At 27.0% G+C, this 17,137-nt stretch overlaps 2 protein-coding genes across 19 annotated transcripts in view; one reads left to right on the plus strand and one right to left on the minus strand.

The window, feature by feature from the left end:
* Positions 1–17,137, plus strand: part of LOC118441443 (lachesin) — a 280,889-nt gene that overhangs the window by 195,135 nt on the left and 68,617 nt on the right. For all 14 annotated transcript variants that reach the window (XM_085660411.1, XM_085660417.1, XM_035865828.2 and 11 more), the window contains one exon: positions 15,560–15,666. In XM_085660411.1, coding sequence (XP_085516537.1) covers positions 15,560–15,666 — 107 coding nt within the window. The remainder of the gene's footprint in view (positions 1–15,559; positions 15,667–17,137) is intronic.
* On the minus strand, positions 222–7,293 carry FucTC (alpha-(1,3)-fucosyltransferase C). Of its 5 annotated transcripts, none has more exons than XM_085660244.1 (4): positions 6,800–7,293; positions 3,031–4,193; positions 2,114–2,375; positions 222–1,622 (listed from the first exon to the last, which is right to left on the minus strand). In XM_085660244.1, exons 2-4 carry the CDS (start codon positions 3,644–3,646, stop codon positions 1,253–1,255), a joined length of 1,248 nt encoding a protein of 415 aa, XP_085516370.1. In that variant the 5' UTR covers positions 3,647–4,193; positions 6,800–7,293; the 3' UTR covers positions 222–1,252. The 5 variants fall into 5 exon arrangements, with proteins under 5 accessions (XP_085516370.1, XP_085516369.1, XP_085516368.1 ...); XM_085660243.1 differs by having other exon boundaries at positions 6,443–7,293; XM_085660242.1 differs by having other exon boundaries at positions 6,439–7,293.

Below are 17,137 nucleotides of genomic sequence, written 5' to 3' on the forward strand. Positions count from 1 at the left end.
TTATAATTAACATAGTTTTTAATGAAATTTCGGCAAAACTTTTTACAATATACGTATAAACTAAAATTACATATCTATAAGTGACATATGCAAATATATACGTTAACGACAATTTCAACGATCGTAATATGAATTACTTAAGAATATTATGAAAAGGAAAAAAATTAAAAAAAAAAAAAAAAAAAAGAAGAAAAAAAAATGAAAAAAAAGACATGAAAAATCATTCCAAAAAATGTTATCCAAAAAAATTATCTAATATCTGTTAAAAATCTAATGCGCAGTTTGATCAAAATCGTAACTTACAAACGGTTCAACATTAACATTTGACAAATTTACGTTTGGTTTTATTTTAAGATTAAAATTAGACTAAATTTACGACTTCTAGCACCATCAGCCGTGCTAATATTCGGCAAAGATAACGCGTCACTTTACAACATTTCAAAAGCTTCTTCGTCGTAACTCGATCGCTTATCGCACATTCGAACGGATTTTCTCTCTCTCTCTCTCTCTCTCTCTGACTTTCTCTCTCACACACATACAATCAGCAAGGTGCCGAAGTTTCCGTGTAACATTCAACGAGAAAACGCACATAGGGATTAATACGTGTTCGATCGTAATGTTTGTCCTCATCTGCATTTGCATTCCGAATTCTCTCTCTCTCTCTCTCTCTCTCTCTCTCTCTCTCTCTCTTCTGTTTCCCTCTTTCTCTCTCTCTTTTACTCTTTCTCTCTTTCTCTTTCTGTCTCTGCAGATTCGATAACGGTTTAATTCGAGCAAACAGGATAACTATAGTAGGATTTAGTAGCATGATAAAACAAATGCGTATGTATATATTATCGATGAGTATATACATTCACTTCTACAAACCTTCCATCATATCATTTATCGATCAATATTCATGCGAATAAATCTATCATTATCGATCGTAAAGAGTGAAAGAAAAAAAAGAAATGTGAAAAAGGTCAAAGACGAAAGAGAACAGAAAAAAAAGAAGAAGAAGTACAAAGATAGAAAGAAAAGGAGAAGACGTTAAAGGGGGAGGCGGGTGGTGGCCGCGCTTAATATATTGACGTAATTAAAAAAGAAAAAAGAAAAAAAATAATAATAAAAATAAACTAAGAACGACAAGATCGAAATTATCTTTCATTTCATATTCTCTATCATCGTTGTTATTATTATTATTATTATTATTATTATATTATATTATATTATATTATATTATATTATATTAATCGTCATAGTAATTAAATTTTTAATTCGTTTTATTATAAGTCTTGATATTCAATAATATTCTTGTGACATATTTCATGTTATTCAATAACTTATGTAAAGGACATTTGTTACGACTATACCAATTTGATAATTTAGAATACGTATTTATCTTTCTTTCGGTATGAAGAAACTTGCAGAGACTGCAGGCAACATTATTTGTAGAATCTTCTATGCGATAATGTTTCTTCCATCGAAAATATTCTCGATATTCTTTTGGATTCGTTATAAGTCGTTTTAAATATATTGCTAATGTTTTTGGACTGTCGAAGTTTAATGCGTCGATGTAAGAATCTTTTGGTACGAATCGACTATAATTGGCTCCTCCGTAAACGATCGGCAATACATTGTATCTGTAAAATAAGAGATAAAAAGAAAGAGACAGAAATATATATATATATATATATATATATATATATATATATATATATATACATATAAAGAGAAAAAGAAAGAGAGAAAGAGAAAGAATGACAGGTTAAAGAGTGAATGCAAATCGATGTAAAGAAATGATAACAAGAGTTTTAAAGCAATGTAATTAACAGTCTTATTGTTCTTTTCTCTCTCTTTTCCTCCCTCTCTCTCTCTCTCTCTATTTTTTTTTATACATTAAATCCATTACCAAAATTATAAATTAAGTTATAATAAGGAAAATACGATATCGATAAAAAAAAAATAAAAAGGGAAAAATAATAAATAAATTTAAATAACAATTAATTATTATTTGTCTATATGTCTTGGCTAATTAATTTTATTATTTGTACAATGAAGAAGAAAGAAAAAAGAAAAAGGAGGAAAAAAAAAAGAAAAAAGAATAAGATTTTCAATGATTCCGTTACGTTACCTCAATGGTTTGTAAAGTTTCTCCGTGACGTAATCCTTACACAATGAATTTTCAAAGGAGAGATAAAAATAATATTGTGGCTCAATTATATCTTTAAAACAATTACGTGAATGTGGACAAGTTTGATCATCGCCGCATAGTCCATAAATATCCACGTTAATGTACTTTGATAATTCTTTAACGTACTCCAAACGCCCACTTTTGGCTGGACAATTACTTACCAACCAAGCTATCTCCTTTTTTTTATTTGCAATTGTTGTGTCTACGATAAAAAAGGAAAAAAAGAAAAAAAAAGAATGAAAAAAATTAAATGAAATTCCATTAAAGAATTAGATAAATCATCGAGATGAATAGATTTGTGTTTAAGTTTAATAAGCATGATATATATATATATATATATATATATATATATATATATATAATTACTACATATATAATATTACTATTTCATAAAAAAATTTTTGATTTGTTATTAATAATTCTTTTTTCTTTTTTTTTTTTTAATATTAACAACTGCGGATACGTACACCCGAATAATAACTTTTGATGATATATATTTCATACGAGATTTTATTAATCGACAATACAATCGAAATAATATTTATATTGGCGAACTCGATATGTTTATATCTCGAAAAGGAAATGATTTTTTTTTTTTTTATTAATTTGTTCATAATCAATGCATTTATCATTTTATTTAGAGATCTCCTTTGAGTAAATAGTAATTTCATTAATTTTTAATCAAAATCAAACATATTTTGTGTAATCAAATAAATAAATATTCATACGGTTTGAGATATACCTTGAAATTTTTTATGGTATATTAAAAAAGAAAAAAAACATATTTATATATATATATGTATATATATATATATATATGTGTGTATATAATATAATAGTATATAAAATTTAAATACCTTTTAAGTGATATACAGAAGACAATTTGTTACTCTTATCATCGTTATTAGGAAAATCCCAAACGATATCAATAGAAGGTGCAACAATCTTATTGGTTTTTAAGTCACGAACAAAACCGTAAGGCCAAACAATATCACTATCCAATCGATAAGTCATAGTATCGTTAAAATAATTCTCAAATAAGCCATTTGTGATTGGTCGATTCTCTGGACTTTCCAAATTAACGAAAACGTAACGTTGCTTAATATTTCTTTTCTTGGGCAAATCATTTTCATTCAATTCGACACCATGAAATAATATTGCATCGAAATTTTCCACATCAGTGAAAGATCTATCGTAAGTGGCATAACACTCGTTAAATTGGCAATTTTTAAAGATATCATCGTCACCGAAATAAAAGTTTTTATCGCCAAACATTCCATTCCAAAAGAGGATCTTCTTGAACATCTTATGATCTCTCAATCGTTGCACATACATATTATGATCGATCATTTGATTTGACTTGAAATTTAGAAGGTTCTTAAATCTCAAATCGAAATAAAACGATAATATATAAAGACAACAAATGGAAATGAAAAGTACTATTAAACCAAACTTGCCGCAAAACAATGACATCTCGCTCGATTATTAATATTTTCCTTTTTGAAGGTTTTTTTTTTTTTTTTTTTTTTTTTTTTTATTACGACGTAAGAATCGTTTTTTTTTTTTCTTCTATTTCTTCTTCGTTTTTAATAAATATTTTCGATACATTCGTGAGATGATCGATGACGAATATTGAGCTTTCCTTATAATCCAGAAGTAACGACCAATATATTTTTTATAACCCGTACGATTAATTATCTTTCTTCCTTTCAATAATTTTTATTTCTTCAATATATCACACTCACACACACACATACAAACACATATATATAAATAAATATATATATATATATATATATATATATATATTATATCGATATTATCAAAATATGGAGAATATATGTTAATCTGTTTTATCTTATCACTTATCACTTATATATAAGCAATATTATCTTATCACTTATTTTTAAAGTTATAGAGGTTAATGGCTCGATGAAAACATTTCAGATACTTTTTTCTCTTCGAGTATATTCTTGGGTCTTCATCAAGATCGAAATTAATTCGACTTTTGCACTTGTTTCTGATAAAAAATATGACTTCATGATTTCGATTAACCATAAACTGTATCGTACAATATATACGTATGTTCTATGTATATATATATATATACAAATGGTACAATTAGATTAAATAAAAGTTACAATCATTGAAATATAGACAAATAATATAATCATATTCATAAACAAAATTTTTTAAATGATAACACAAATCGATTTCGTTTATAACTCTATCATATTGGATTTCTTTGGGAATGTTTAGTTTGAATGTTTAAAACATTCAAGAAATTTGACACTATTTACAAAAGTGTCAAAAAATAAATAGAACAATTGGCCAATCTGTAAAATTAATTGTTTGTTAAATGTGAATTGAAAAATTAACAGAATTTACGAATATCAAATAATAGGGCCTTACCTTCATACTAAAAAAAAAAAAAGAAAAAAAAAAAAGATTTAAGAAATTTTTATCACACAATTTTTTTTTAAGAAAGTACTTAATATTCAAACTTTATATATATATATATATATATATATATATATATATATATATTTATATATATATAAATTGTAATAATCTATAATTATTTTTAAGATAATTATTTTTAAGATAATTATTTTTCTATGTTATTTCCCCATTATCAAGCCAGAAAATTTATCAATAGCAAAAGCAGCTTTATGAATATGAATAAAAAAAAAAAAAAAAAACAACAAAGTAATTCGTCGTATAAAGTAGATAATAAAAAACAAGCTCGGTCGGTTGATATTCAGTCTTGTTTTACATACATTTCGTGCGAAAATAACTTTCTAATGATAAAGCACATAAAGAGAGAGAGAAAGAGAGAGAGAAAGAGAGAGAGAAAGAGAGAGAGAGAGAAAGAGAAATAAATATAAAAGGGAAAAAGAAAAAGAAATAAATATAAAAAGAAAAAAGAGAGAGGAAGAGAGAGAGAGAGAGAGAGAAAGAGAGAGAAAGAGAGAAAAGGAGAGATATATAATAAAAGTACGATATAGATAACATTTATCTAGATACATGCATACAATCGGCTATTTAATAGCGTATTATTAAAAAAAAATATTATTGAAATATCATGCAAAATGTAATACGATGTAGCTGATTAGAAATTACCATTTCAAAGCTCGATCGTTTAATATCGAGCAAATACGATCAGCGAGAGAATTTTCGTCGGGTAGGATTTATATCGTAATCGGATAAAAGAGAGAGAGAGAGAGCGCGAGAGAGAGAGAGAGAGAGAGAAGGGTGGAAGGAGGGAGAAAGGGAGAAAGAGAAGGAGGAGAGATAGAGATAGAGAGAGAGAGAGAGAGAGAGAAAGAGAGGGAGGAAACGGGAAGAGAGTGATTACGTTAATTAATTAAGCCTTTCGTGAGATAATTAAAACGAAGAGTGATCCAATCGCGAGAAATTTTGCGATCAACGATGAAACGATGCGTGGGAAGGACTCTCTCAGGTTTCATCGATAAAACTATGAAAATCGCTTGTTAATGATTTTCTACTTCAATTACATATATATATATATATGTATATGATTTTAATAACATGCATATCTACATATTCGATATATCGAAAGATAATGATTGTCGTTAGAAAGAGAGAATTGGGAAATGTTTACATTTAAATAAAAAAAAAAAGGAAAATAAAGAGAGAAAAGAAAGAAAGAAAGAAAGAAAGGAAAAAAAAAGAAAAGAAGAAAGAATCCAAAAGAAAAGAGAATAGAAATTAAACGCCGATCAATAACGAATAATAATCTTCAAATTTTCCTATACATTATGTACCTTAAGCTTTTGCAATATCCTTTCTTCCTTCGATCATGATATATTTAAAATGGAACAAACACAGACATGTACGATAAAAGATTATATACAGGAATATACAAAGAATATATACAGGATGGCACCAACGCGAACGAATATATAATGTTCGAGAAGATTTATTCTATTTTCCTTTTTTTTCTTTTTTTTTTTCTTTCTTTCTTTCTTTTTTATCATTAATTAATTTTGATTCTGATTAATATATTTTTTTTTTCTTTCCGTTCGTCAAAAAAAAAAAAAAAAAAAAAAAGAAACAGAAGCAGAAAAACTTTAATCGTTATTTACAAATGAAAGAAAAGAAAGGAAGGAAGGAGGAAAGGAAATAAGCATTGTTTGACAAAAAAAAAAAAAAAGAAAAAAAGAAAAAAGAAAAAAAAAAGAAAGAAAAAAGAAAAACAGAAGAAAATCAAGAGTTTTTAAATCGCTAACAAACTTTTGTACCAGCCTGTATAATAATAACGTAACAGCATGACACAACACGATGACGTCACACAATGATGAATCTTTTAGTTGAAATATCCATTTTGTTAGAATAGAGATCTCTATAATAATCGTTTATATCGATCGATAGCTATCATCATATTATTTTCTTTTCACGTTCGGATTTCGTTGATCGACCATGAGAAAACCTTTCTAGTTGAGTTCATCGGCACATTTAACAACTAGCGGCCTTTCACTAATTATGAGTAACACTTTAAACACGATAAACACCAATATAAAACTTCTACGATGTCTTTTCTCAAATAAAACTTTTCTCTGCACTATCTATTATCGATGTTAATTTATATAATATAAACGTTACCATCAATTCGTTGTTATTCACTGAACATTAATTATTAACATTAATTGTCTTTTCTCGTTAGAAATCAATGATACCGGCTTTTAATATGAACGTGTATTGATTACGAAAAGAAAATAAAAAGAAAAAAAAAAAAAAGAAAAATGCACGTTAATTAATTCTTTCGAGCTATCAAGGTCTTTTTATTTTTTTGATCTTTTCTCTCTCTTTCTCTCTCTCTCTCTCTCTCTCTCTCTCTCTCTTTATTCCTCTTTCTCAGGACACCCCCATCCCCATCCCCACTCCCTCTCCTTTTAACTTTCTCTTGTGAAACCTTTGGGATATTTATCGTATATAAAAAATGGAAGTAACGAAAATAGAGAAAAAAAAAAAAAGAAAAAAATTGATATACAAAAAGAAAAGAAAAGAAGTAAGAAATATGCGAATAGAAACGAAATAAAAACTGAACCGGTTATCGACAGCTTGTCGACACAAAAGTCGCGTCACGACTGTAGCTAAACGTAGACTTCGTCGTTAAAATTACCTAGCTCGACCTGAAACTAAGTAAGCCGATCCTCTCGATTGTCGTTTGACTCAACGTAACGCTTTGTGAACCGATAGAAGACTATCATCGTTGACCAATGAAAATCGTACGTGACGGAAACGCGCACGAAATCTACTATTGATATGTAACCAAGGTTATAACATGATAAATATTTAAAAGTTTCTATCAATGTTCGTATGTAAATACTTCTTTCTTTCTTTTTTCTTTTATTTTTTTCTTTGTCCCATTTATTACAATAGTACGTCGAAATTCATTGTATTTATATAATATTATTCGCTCTTATTAGAATAAAATTTTAAAAAGAACGAAGAAATTTCTAAATTTATTCCTTCTTAAAGGTATTACCATTTTCTTTTTCTTTCTTTTTTTTTTTCTTTTTTTTTCTTTCTTTCTTTCTTTCTACTTTGTTTTCCCTTTTTCATTTATAAATATATCACTTTATAAAAATACAATTTTCCTTTAATTCTAACTATAAAATATCATATATGTATTATGATATATCCAAAATGAAATGAAAGTTAAATATAGATATACACACACACACACACACACGCGCGCGCGCGCGCGTATATATTTATATTTATATTTATATTTATAATATTAATTTTAATAATATTTATGAAAGTATTTGATAATAATTATTATAAAAAAATTATCATTATATTATAACCGTATAGATAATAATAATATGTTGGTAACATGAATTAAATTATAATTATCGATCGATTCTGATTTCTAATAAAGATTACGACGTACGCCGTTAGACTAAAAGCAAGAAGCCCCACTTTTCCATAATCGATTGTGTGCGCAATCGTAATTTCTGATCGAGAATTGAATTCAATAATACGAGTCGCTTAGGTTCATTCTGCCTTATCGATTATTCCATTTTCAAAATTAAAAGTCCCTGTTCTTTGATACGAAGACGTTTAATATGATCGAAAGAAATATATTCGCTTAATTTTAATTTAATATTCGATCTATTATTATTTTTTTTTCTTTTTCTTTCTTTTTTTCTTTTTTTTTCTTTCGTTTTCTTTCGTCGCACGTATATAACGTAACATTCGTAATAATGAAAATTTCTAATCGGATATAATCTTTATAAAAGTTTTTAGCTAATAAATATAAGTAGATAATATCTCTTTCGTCATCATATGGATAACTCTTCATCCCTCAACCCCATAAAAGATATATGTCTCGTTGTCTCGTTTCCTTCCCCATAGATAAGATATTGTATAAAGATCGATTCTATGGGTCACGTACCGATCCTCTTCATTTATTTCTCGATCGTGTTATTGAAGATAACGTAATCGATTATCAAGGATCCCGTTTCCTTTCTATCGATTGTTCATTTATTTCCGTAACATTGTTAAAGGGACACGTTCATGATAGTACGTCACCTGTGGCAATGGTTCAAACACATTTCGGTGTTTCCACCCCCCCTCTTCCACCCTCTGTTCATGGTGCTTTCAGTTTTATTCAGTTTCAACGGTGATTTTCCTTTGGTTTTATATCTCATGGATCGATAATTCACTCGTCTATCTTTATTAAAACATAATTTGATATAAAAAAAAAAAAAAAAAAAAAAAAAAAAAAAATGTAAACTTTAAGGAACTATTTCTCATAGAAAATCTCTAACACGTATGTGATACATAAACGGCATACAAACGATACTTGACCGTGTCTTATTTTTATCTCATATTTGCGATAATCCATTGTCACTGATTAGATATTTTTATCAGTCAAAAATTCTATTCTCTTGAACGTTCAAGCCTCAAACTCAGAGAAACAAATTTTTTCATTTATTATTGAATAATTTTTTCATTTATTATGTGAAAAATCTAACTATTTATTAACATCGATATTGACAAATAAGATCGTAGATTTTGCTCGAATATATACATACATAAGTATGTAATAATCTCGATAATAAGTATTAGCATTGTCTCAATTGAATCCTGTGACATAGATTACATCCTGATATAACGAAATGTAAAGCGTGTTTTAGATTAATTAAATTATATGAAAAAATTTTCATTGAATTAAAAAATAACAAGAAACTCTATCAGAGATATTAATCATCGTAATTTTTTTTATACCTTTACATAAATCACGAATAATTATTATTAAACCAATATGATTATCATTCATTGAAAATGATTCATTGAAGTACGAGTAATTACTTTGTTAATTTAATTTTTTTTTCTTCTCTATTATTTTACTCTTTTTTCTTTTGTCTTTTTTCTTTTTTCAAAATCTCACAAGTGCCCATTTTGTCCATTGTTCGAGTTATACGTACGTACGTTCTTTTTGTTTTTTTTTTTTTTTAATTACGTTGATGCATTTTTTCTCCCCCCTCAAAAAAAAAAAAGAAAAAAAAAGGTAAAAAAGAATATACTCATTGTTACCAAGTAATGTTATTTAACTAATACATATATCGCAAAATTTTCCAAAATTTTGATAGAAAGAGATAAAAAAGAAAAAGGATTTTTTTATGGGATTATATCGGTTAAGAAGGAAGAAAAATCTATACAATAAAATAAATTTTCATTTGCAAAATAAAATCTAAGTCATATCTAAAATACTGAGCTTCATAAGTATCATAAAACATAAGAAGGAAAAAAAAAGGAGAACGTTTACAAGGTACACACATACACATATTTATGTATGCGTATATATAATAACTTTATACAGATATATGTATAAAGTTATAAAAAAAAAAAAAAAAAAAAAAAAGAAAAGGTACAAATTTTCTTCTATGAGATCTAAGATTAATCGAAAGAAAAAAATTTTAATTACTATTTATTATATAATAATATATTAATAATGTAATTATTTTAGATTTCTTCTTTTATATTTCATCATTTAAACAAAAAAATTGGAAATTTTTAACCATTAAATTGTTAATGTAAATTAATTGTAAATGTTACTTACAATTTCAAATAAATATAGTTTCAAATAATATTTCAGATAAAAATTTCAAATAATTTCTTTTTTTTTTTTAATAACGTTTTATTCTTTTACTTTTATATATATATATATATATGTGTGTGTGTGTGTGTGTGTGTGTGTGTGTGTGTGTTTAAATTTAAAAGACTTCCAGACTTAGTATTATTTAAAAGATTTCAAATAAATATATTTTCAAGTAAAGTTTCAAATAAAAATTTCAAATAATTTTTTTGTTTTTTTACTTGTATATATACATATATATATATATATATATATATATATATATATATATATATCTGTATTTAAATCTAAAAGACTTTCATCTTATTATCGAAACTCTGTTTTCAACGATAAGCACGATGACATTTCCTAGCCGCGAACTCGTCGTAATTTCAGTCTCGGCGAAAGGTTGAAAGTTTCGTCGTTAATTCTCGTCGTATGGAATAATGGCGTCAAAAGTCGTCGCGATTAGCCATGGACTTCTCGCTTTAAACCAAAATTCTCTTGCGAGTTAATTATACGATAATCAAGGACGATCGTTAAATGTAAGGTTATATACAAATATATAAGGTGATATATTCTAATGGAATGATAGAAAAAAAACTTTCGTTTTTGGATACGTATGAAGAAGGATCGATTTTTTCTTTTTCTTCTATATTTCTTTTTTTTTTCTTTTTTTTTTTTCTTTCCTCTTCAAATTCTTTTAATATATATTTTTTTATATTTAAATAAATATTAATATGGGAAGTAATGCAAATTATTTTTTACGAAATGAAAAATCACTTAGACGTATGATTTCATTGTTGTGAAATTTATTAATGTTATACATTTGACGATCACATTTGTAATAATAAAAAAAAAAAAGAAAAAAAAAATTGTGAAACCTATGTAACAAACTGTTAAAACATCTCATATATTCTGTGTAACAAATACAATGATTCTCTCTAAACTTTTCTTTAGTTTGAAAAGTGAAGGAAAACAGAAATAGAGAAAATTGAATAGCACGAAATTGACTTTTTCTTCTTCTTCTTCTTCTTCTTCTTCTTCTTCTTCTTCTTCTTCTTCTTTTTTTTCCTTTCGTTTCTTTTTTTTTCTTTCTTCTTTTCTTTTTTTTTTTTTTTTTTTTGCCAAAGTCGAGAAAGACAAGCAACGAGTAAAGAAACAAGAACTCGCAATCCCTTTTTCCATTCTTGTGAAAATTCGATAAATCCTTTTCGACTATCGCCTTTTACGGTATGCTACGAGAAAAGATTTATCTTTGTCGAAAGTTTGGATGGATGGATAACGAGCACCCGTTTAGAATTTTATCGTTGAGAATCTGCGAATTTTATCGTCTCGAGTATTTCCCAGATCGAAGTTTATGCGATATAGCACGCGAGAGAGAATAACGAGAGACTTTCGATTAAGTGATTTAAAAAGGTAGAGAGAAAAAGAAAAATAGTGAAAGAAAGAGAGAGAGAAAGAGAGAGAGAAAGAGAGAGAGAAAGAGAGAGAGAGAGAGAGAGAGAGAGAGAAAGAGATGGATAAGGGAAAAATGTGAAAGAAAAAAAAGAAAGAAAAAAAGACAAGAGGAAAGACTTAGCGCCATATAAATTTGATCCTTATATCATTTCCTCGTAAAAGCCGAGAAACTTTACAACCACGATCGAACGAGAGTTCTTCTCTCGTAAAACACTGTGAAGAAAGAAATAAAGAAAAGAGTAGAGGAGCTTCGTATCCTTTCTCTCTCTCTCTCTCTCTCTCCCTCTTTCTCTCTCTCCCTCTCTCTCTCTGTCCCTCTCTCTCTGTCCCTCTCTCTCTCTCTCTCTCTCTCTCTCTCTCTCTCGATCTTTCTCTTTCTGTTGACGTTGATTTATACGAAGAAGATTCGATAAAATGAGACTGCTGCGATGGCTAACATTCTTTCTTATTTTTCTTTTTTTCTTTATATATATATTTTTTTCTTTATATATAAATATATATATATATATATATATATCGTAATATGGTAAGTTCAATTTAATTTCATTATAAAAATAATAAATATTTTAATGTCCATTAGTAATTATATACAATAAATATAATATCTATCAACAATTTTTTTTTTTTAACGCCGATTCTTAACAATTATAAATAATAATCATGACAAATTAATAATTATTATTAATAAGTTAAATAACTTAATTCCATTGAAATTTTCAATGTACTAAATATATTAATTAATATTAATATATACATATATATATATATATGAAGTCTAATATTTATATTAATATTAATATATAAAGTTTAATGTCTGTTGTTTGCAATTGATATAATATCAATGCAATAAAATCAAAAACGTTTTGTTACACAATGAACGTTAATAATATCAAAGATTTAAATAATTATAAATGATAATTAATAAATTATTATTATTTCTTTTCTTTTTTTTTTTTTTTTTTTTTTTTGATATGTCAAACGTACGATATACGAAAGAGAAAATGTATGGGAACCGTATACGTACCTATATATATATATATATATATATATATATATATATATATATATATATATATATATATATTATTTTAGATAGGCTTCTGTATTAAGCTTTAGGATCGATCAATAGAGTCTAGTTTGAAATTTCGATGATGAAAGCAACAAAGCAACCGAAGGGTTTGGTCCAAATTGCACAATGCAAATGATCGGTCCGAGCTCAGACATCTAAAGGATATTCGTTGGCCGGTAAAAGGAGCCGTTTAAGACAATGGGGAAGATGATCATTTCTAGTCTCGTATGAGATAGACAGAGATAGAGAGAGAGAGAGAGAGAGAGAGAGAAAAAGAGGGAGAGAGAGAGAGATAGATAGAGAAAGAGAGGAAGAGAGAGAGAGAGAGTATACGAGTGAACCTTTAGTATGTTTGGAATGTCGAAATGAGTCTGTTCAAACAGCTCAATCATCTCCAATCAATACGATCCTTACAATAAACGAACTTATCGATAGCCTCAATAGACGATACAAATATATGATATACAAACGAACAAAAAGAAAAAAAAAAAAGAAAAAAAAAATATAAAGGAAGAAAAAAAGATCGCTCCTACTGCCGTCATGTATTTCCAGGATTTTCCATTAATTTTTCAAAATAATTGATCCCGCATTGAATCTCAAAATCAATGAGAATCTAAAATTCTTCAATGTGAATTTGTACAAACAAATTTCGTACGGCTTACAAATCATATTAATCGATATTCACTTTTTAATTAAAAACGTTCGCGAAAGAATTTTTCCCGATAAAAAAAAAAGAAAAAAAGAAAAAAAGAAAAAAAAGGAAATATATAATTCCCAGATTAAATGAATACATACAGATGATATAATTTGTTGATAAAAATTATTTATTTATTTAATACAATTACACAGACGAGTAATTTGAATAATTAAAAACAATTTGTTTCTAATAATCTACAATAATAATATTGAAATATATATATATATATATATATATATATATATATATATATATATATATATTTAATTCGTACTCAACCTTAAAAAATGTACGAACGATCGTGAAGTAATTTGTCAAAAAAAAAAAAAAAAAAAAAAAAAAAAAAAAAAAAAAAAAAAACAAAGAGAAAAGAAAAAAAAGAAGAAAAAAGAAAAAACATCTACATAATATTAATTAAAAAAAAGCATCGGACTTATTCCTTATTCATTTTATTCGTTTTATTATACTTCTTCTTTTTCTTCTCCTCTCTCTCTCTCTCTCTCTCTCTCCCTTTATTTCTCTCTCTCTCTCTTTTTTTTTAAATGAGAACGTACATACACATAGGAAAAGATCGAAAAGTCGAAAAAGAGTTAACGTCAACGTTAATCTAAACGTTCGTTCCCTGTATCGAACTCGATCAAGAAGATGCGCCCGCGCGCGACCTCACCCTCGACCCCTTTGATTAGCCTTTAAGGTAGCTCGAAGCAATTGTTCCGCCTTACGGGATGCTTCCATCTTCCGTTCTAGCGTGCTCGAAAGCCCATCTCGATCCTTTTGTGCAAAGGACGATGTCGTCTTTTCGATTATGGCCTCTCCTGATTCCCCCTCCCTCCCTTCCTCCTTCGTTCCCTATCTTCAGACTTTCCCTATCCCTATTCTCCTTCACCCACCTTATTCTACTGTCATCCTTTTCCCCACCCCTCCCCTCGACCCCCTCCTCTCTCTTTCTCTCTCTCTATCTATCTAACTATCTATCTATCTATCTCTTTCCTAACCACGACTATTGCTCTACCAACTGTTAGAGACGATTTCACATCGATTCGCTTCAATTATCGCCACGTCTATAAATTTCAAGTAACGCAACTGGAAATTCACCAGTTTAAATTTAAATGAGCTTTTTCTTTCCACTTTTTTTTCTTTAGTTTCTTTTTCTTTTTCTTTTTTCTTTTTTTTTCCTTCATTTCTTTTCTTTCCTTTTCTTTAGCGAGAAAAGGGACGCGCAATTGACGTTTACGTGAATTTTTTCTCGTTCATTGATTTTATCGTATTTTCGTATCGAAGAATGATTGAAAATTTATGAAAGGTGTTCTGATCTTTTTTTTTTTTCCTTTCTTTTTCTTTTTCTCGGTAATTTGAAACTATTACGTTTTAACATATCTTTCTTCGCGCCTATTAATTTTATAATATTATTTAATATTACAGTAGAGAAAAGGAAAAGAAAAAATATTCTTGCCTACTACGGTACTAATTCGAAATCGTTATACTTTTTATATTATATTTAAAATATTTAAAAAAAAAAAAAATCATTAAAAAAAAAGGAAATTAAATTCTTCTATCTACTATTAGTGATTTAAAATCAATGTACATATGTATATATTTATATGTATGTGTGTGTATATGTGTGTATGTGTGCGTGTGTATGTGCGTGTGTGTGTGTGTATGAATTATATTCAAAACAAAACAATTTTTGCCTTGCTTATAGCAATTCAAAATAATTATATTTAAATGTTACTTAAGAAACGATATAATTTTTGTCTACTCTTAAAGATTTCAAATTATTTTTCATTTGACATGATTGACAGTAAATATATATCAGAATATTATTTGAACGAAATAAAGAAAATAATATTGACGTTTAAATGAGTTCGAAAGAAAACTCATAGAAAAATATTACAAAGATAGTAACTAATAAAACTTAAAGTTATCTTTTTTATTCGTGACATGCATATCTTGAAATACATTATCTAAGAATGTTCGACTTATTATTAATTCTATTTTTCTTTCTTTCTTTTTTTTTTTTTTTTTTTTTTTTTTTTCTTTATGCAGCGCTATCAGAGCCGCCGATGTTTGCCGAACCAATACCAAACGTCACCGTAGCACTTGGAAGGGATGTCAGTCTACCTTGCGTTGTCGAAAACCTCGGTACATACAAGGTAATTAATATAAATTACGTAATATCGAACATTTTACAAAATTTACATACATTTTGAAAAATTTATTCCATTCGTCTAAAAAAAAAAAAAAAAACTGGAACGTATTGCAATATTTTCGATGTAACAACGAGTAAAAATCTTTCTTATTAATGCACGGAGATAATGCACACATTTTGAATATTTTTAATAAAATATAAAATTGTTATCAATCTGAAACATTGAAACGAATTAATTAGTGGAAAACTATTGACTTAAAATTTAACAAAAAAAAAAAAAGAAAAGAAAAAAAATATATATATATAGCATCGTTGAAAAGAGAATTAAAAAACCTTTTAAATGACATACCACTTGATATCCATTGCCCTTTAAGATTTTCGAGAGGGTTGTCATCCCTCTTCAAGGGTTAGTCCAAAATCGATGAATATATGATAAGAAACTGTTCTCGTTGAAAACAAATTTAATTTGTCTCGGTGTTTTTTCGAAACAAAAAAGAACACAAAATAAAATAATAATAATTATAATGGATAGCTTTCGTTGAAAGATACTCTGTGTGTGTATATATATATATATATATATATATATATATATATATATATATCGATATAAATTTGTTAAAAAAAGGAAACTACACAATATATATATACATATATACACAATATATATATTGTGTAGTTTCCTTTTTTTAACAAATTTATATCGACTATATGAATTAATGTTATAACGAAAAAAAAAAAAGAAAAAAAACAGAAAACAAAACAAAAAAAAACAAGATTTTTTTTTGAAAGATTTTTTGAAAAAAAAGATCACACGCATATTTTAATGTTTCAATAATAATCCAGATATCAAATCTAATATCAAATAAATTTCACTCTTTTTTCTTTTTTTTTTTTTTTTTATTTAATAACATACATATTTCAATTATCTTCGAGGCAGCCCCCCCTCCCCTCCTCATCCTCATCTCGATTCAATTCTCGACAAAATTCTATTATAATAATAATGACAATAATAATGCAGGTCGATGATAACAAATCATTTCTCTCGTATAATGAACCATTCTCGTATAAACCTTTATGTTCATTGTATTAATTATTAAATAACTATTGTTTTATGTTTTCTTTTTTTTTTGGTTTTTTTTTTCTCTCTTTTAACATTAACCCTTATTTTGTACATCTCAAAATAATTTCAAGTTGTGCACTTGAGATGTGCTACATACCCAGACACTTTGAACAGCTGTCATTTATATAGAATGAATAAATTTGACTTTAAAGAAAAAAAAAAAAAAAAAAAAAAAAAGAAAAAGAAAAAAAAATACTATATATACTTTGAAGCCTCGGAAATAATAATCAATAGATTTAAAAATATATTTCCAATTCTGTCCTTGTGAAAGAAAATTCATGAATCATACAATGCGCAAATTGTTTTAATTGATGTTAAGTGAGTGTTTTAATTGAGTGTTTATCTTGATTTAAAG

The sequence above is a fragment of the Vespa mandarinia genome, chromosome 11 (assembly GCF_050613455.1).
Source record: "Vespa mandarinia isolate Hongniang chromosome 11, ASM5061345v1, whole genome shotgun sequence".
NCBI classification, from domain to species: Eukaryota; Metazoa; Arthropoda; class Insecta; order Hymenoptera; family Vespidae; genus Vespa; species Vespa mandarinia.

Bases quoted from the DNA above. Each gene is read 5' to 3' on its own strand.
- FucTC (XM_085660244.1), bottom strand. From the start codon at position 3,646: ATGTCATTGTTTTGCGGCAAGTTTGGTTTAATAGTACTTTTCATTTCC. The intron at 2,376-3,030 runs GTATTTAAATTT...TTTTTATCGTAG, and splicing joins TTCTGTATATCACTTAAAAG to ACACAACAATTGCAAATAAA. The intron at 1,623-2,113 runs GTAACGTAACGG...CTTATTTTACAG, and splicing joins AAACTTTACAAACCATTGAG to ATACAATGTATTGCCGATCG.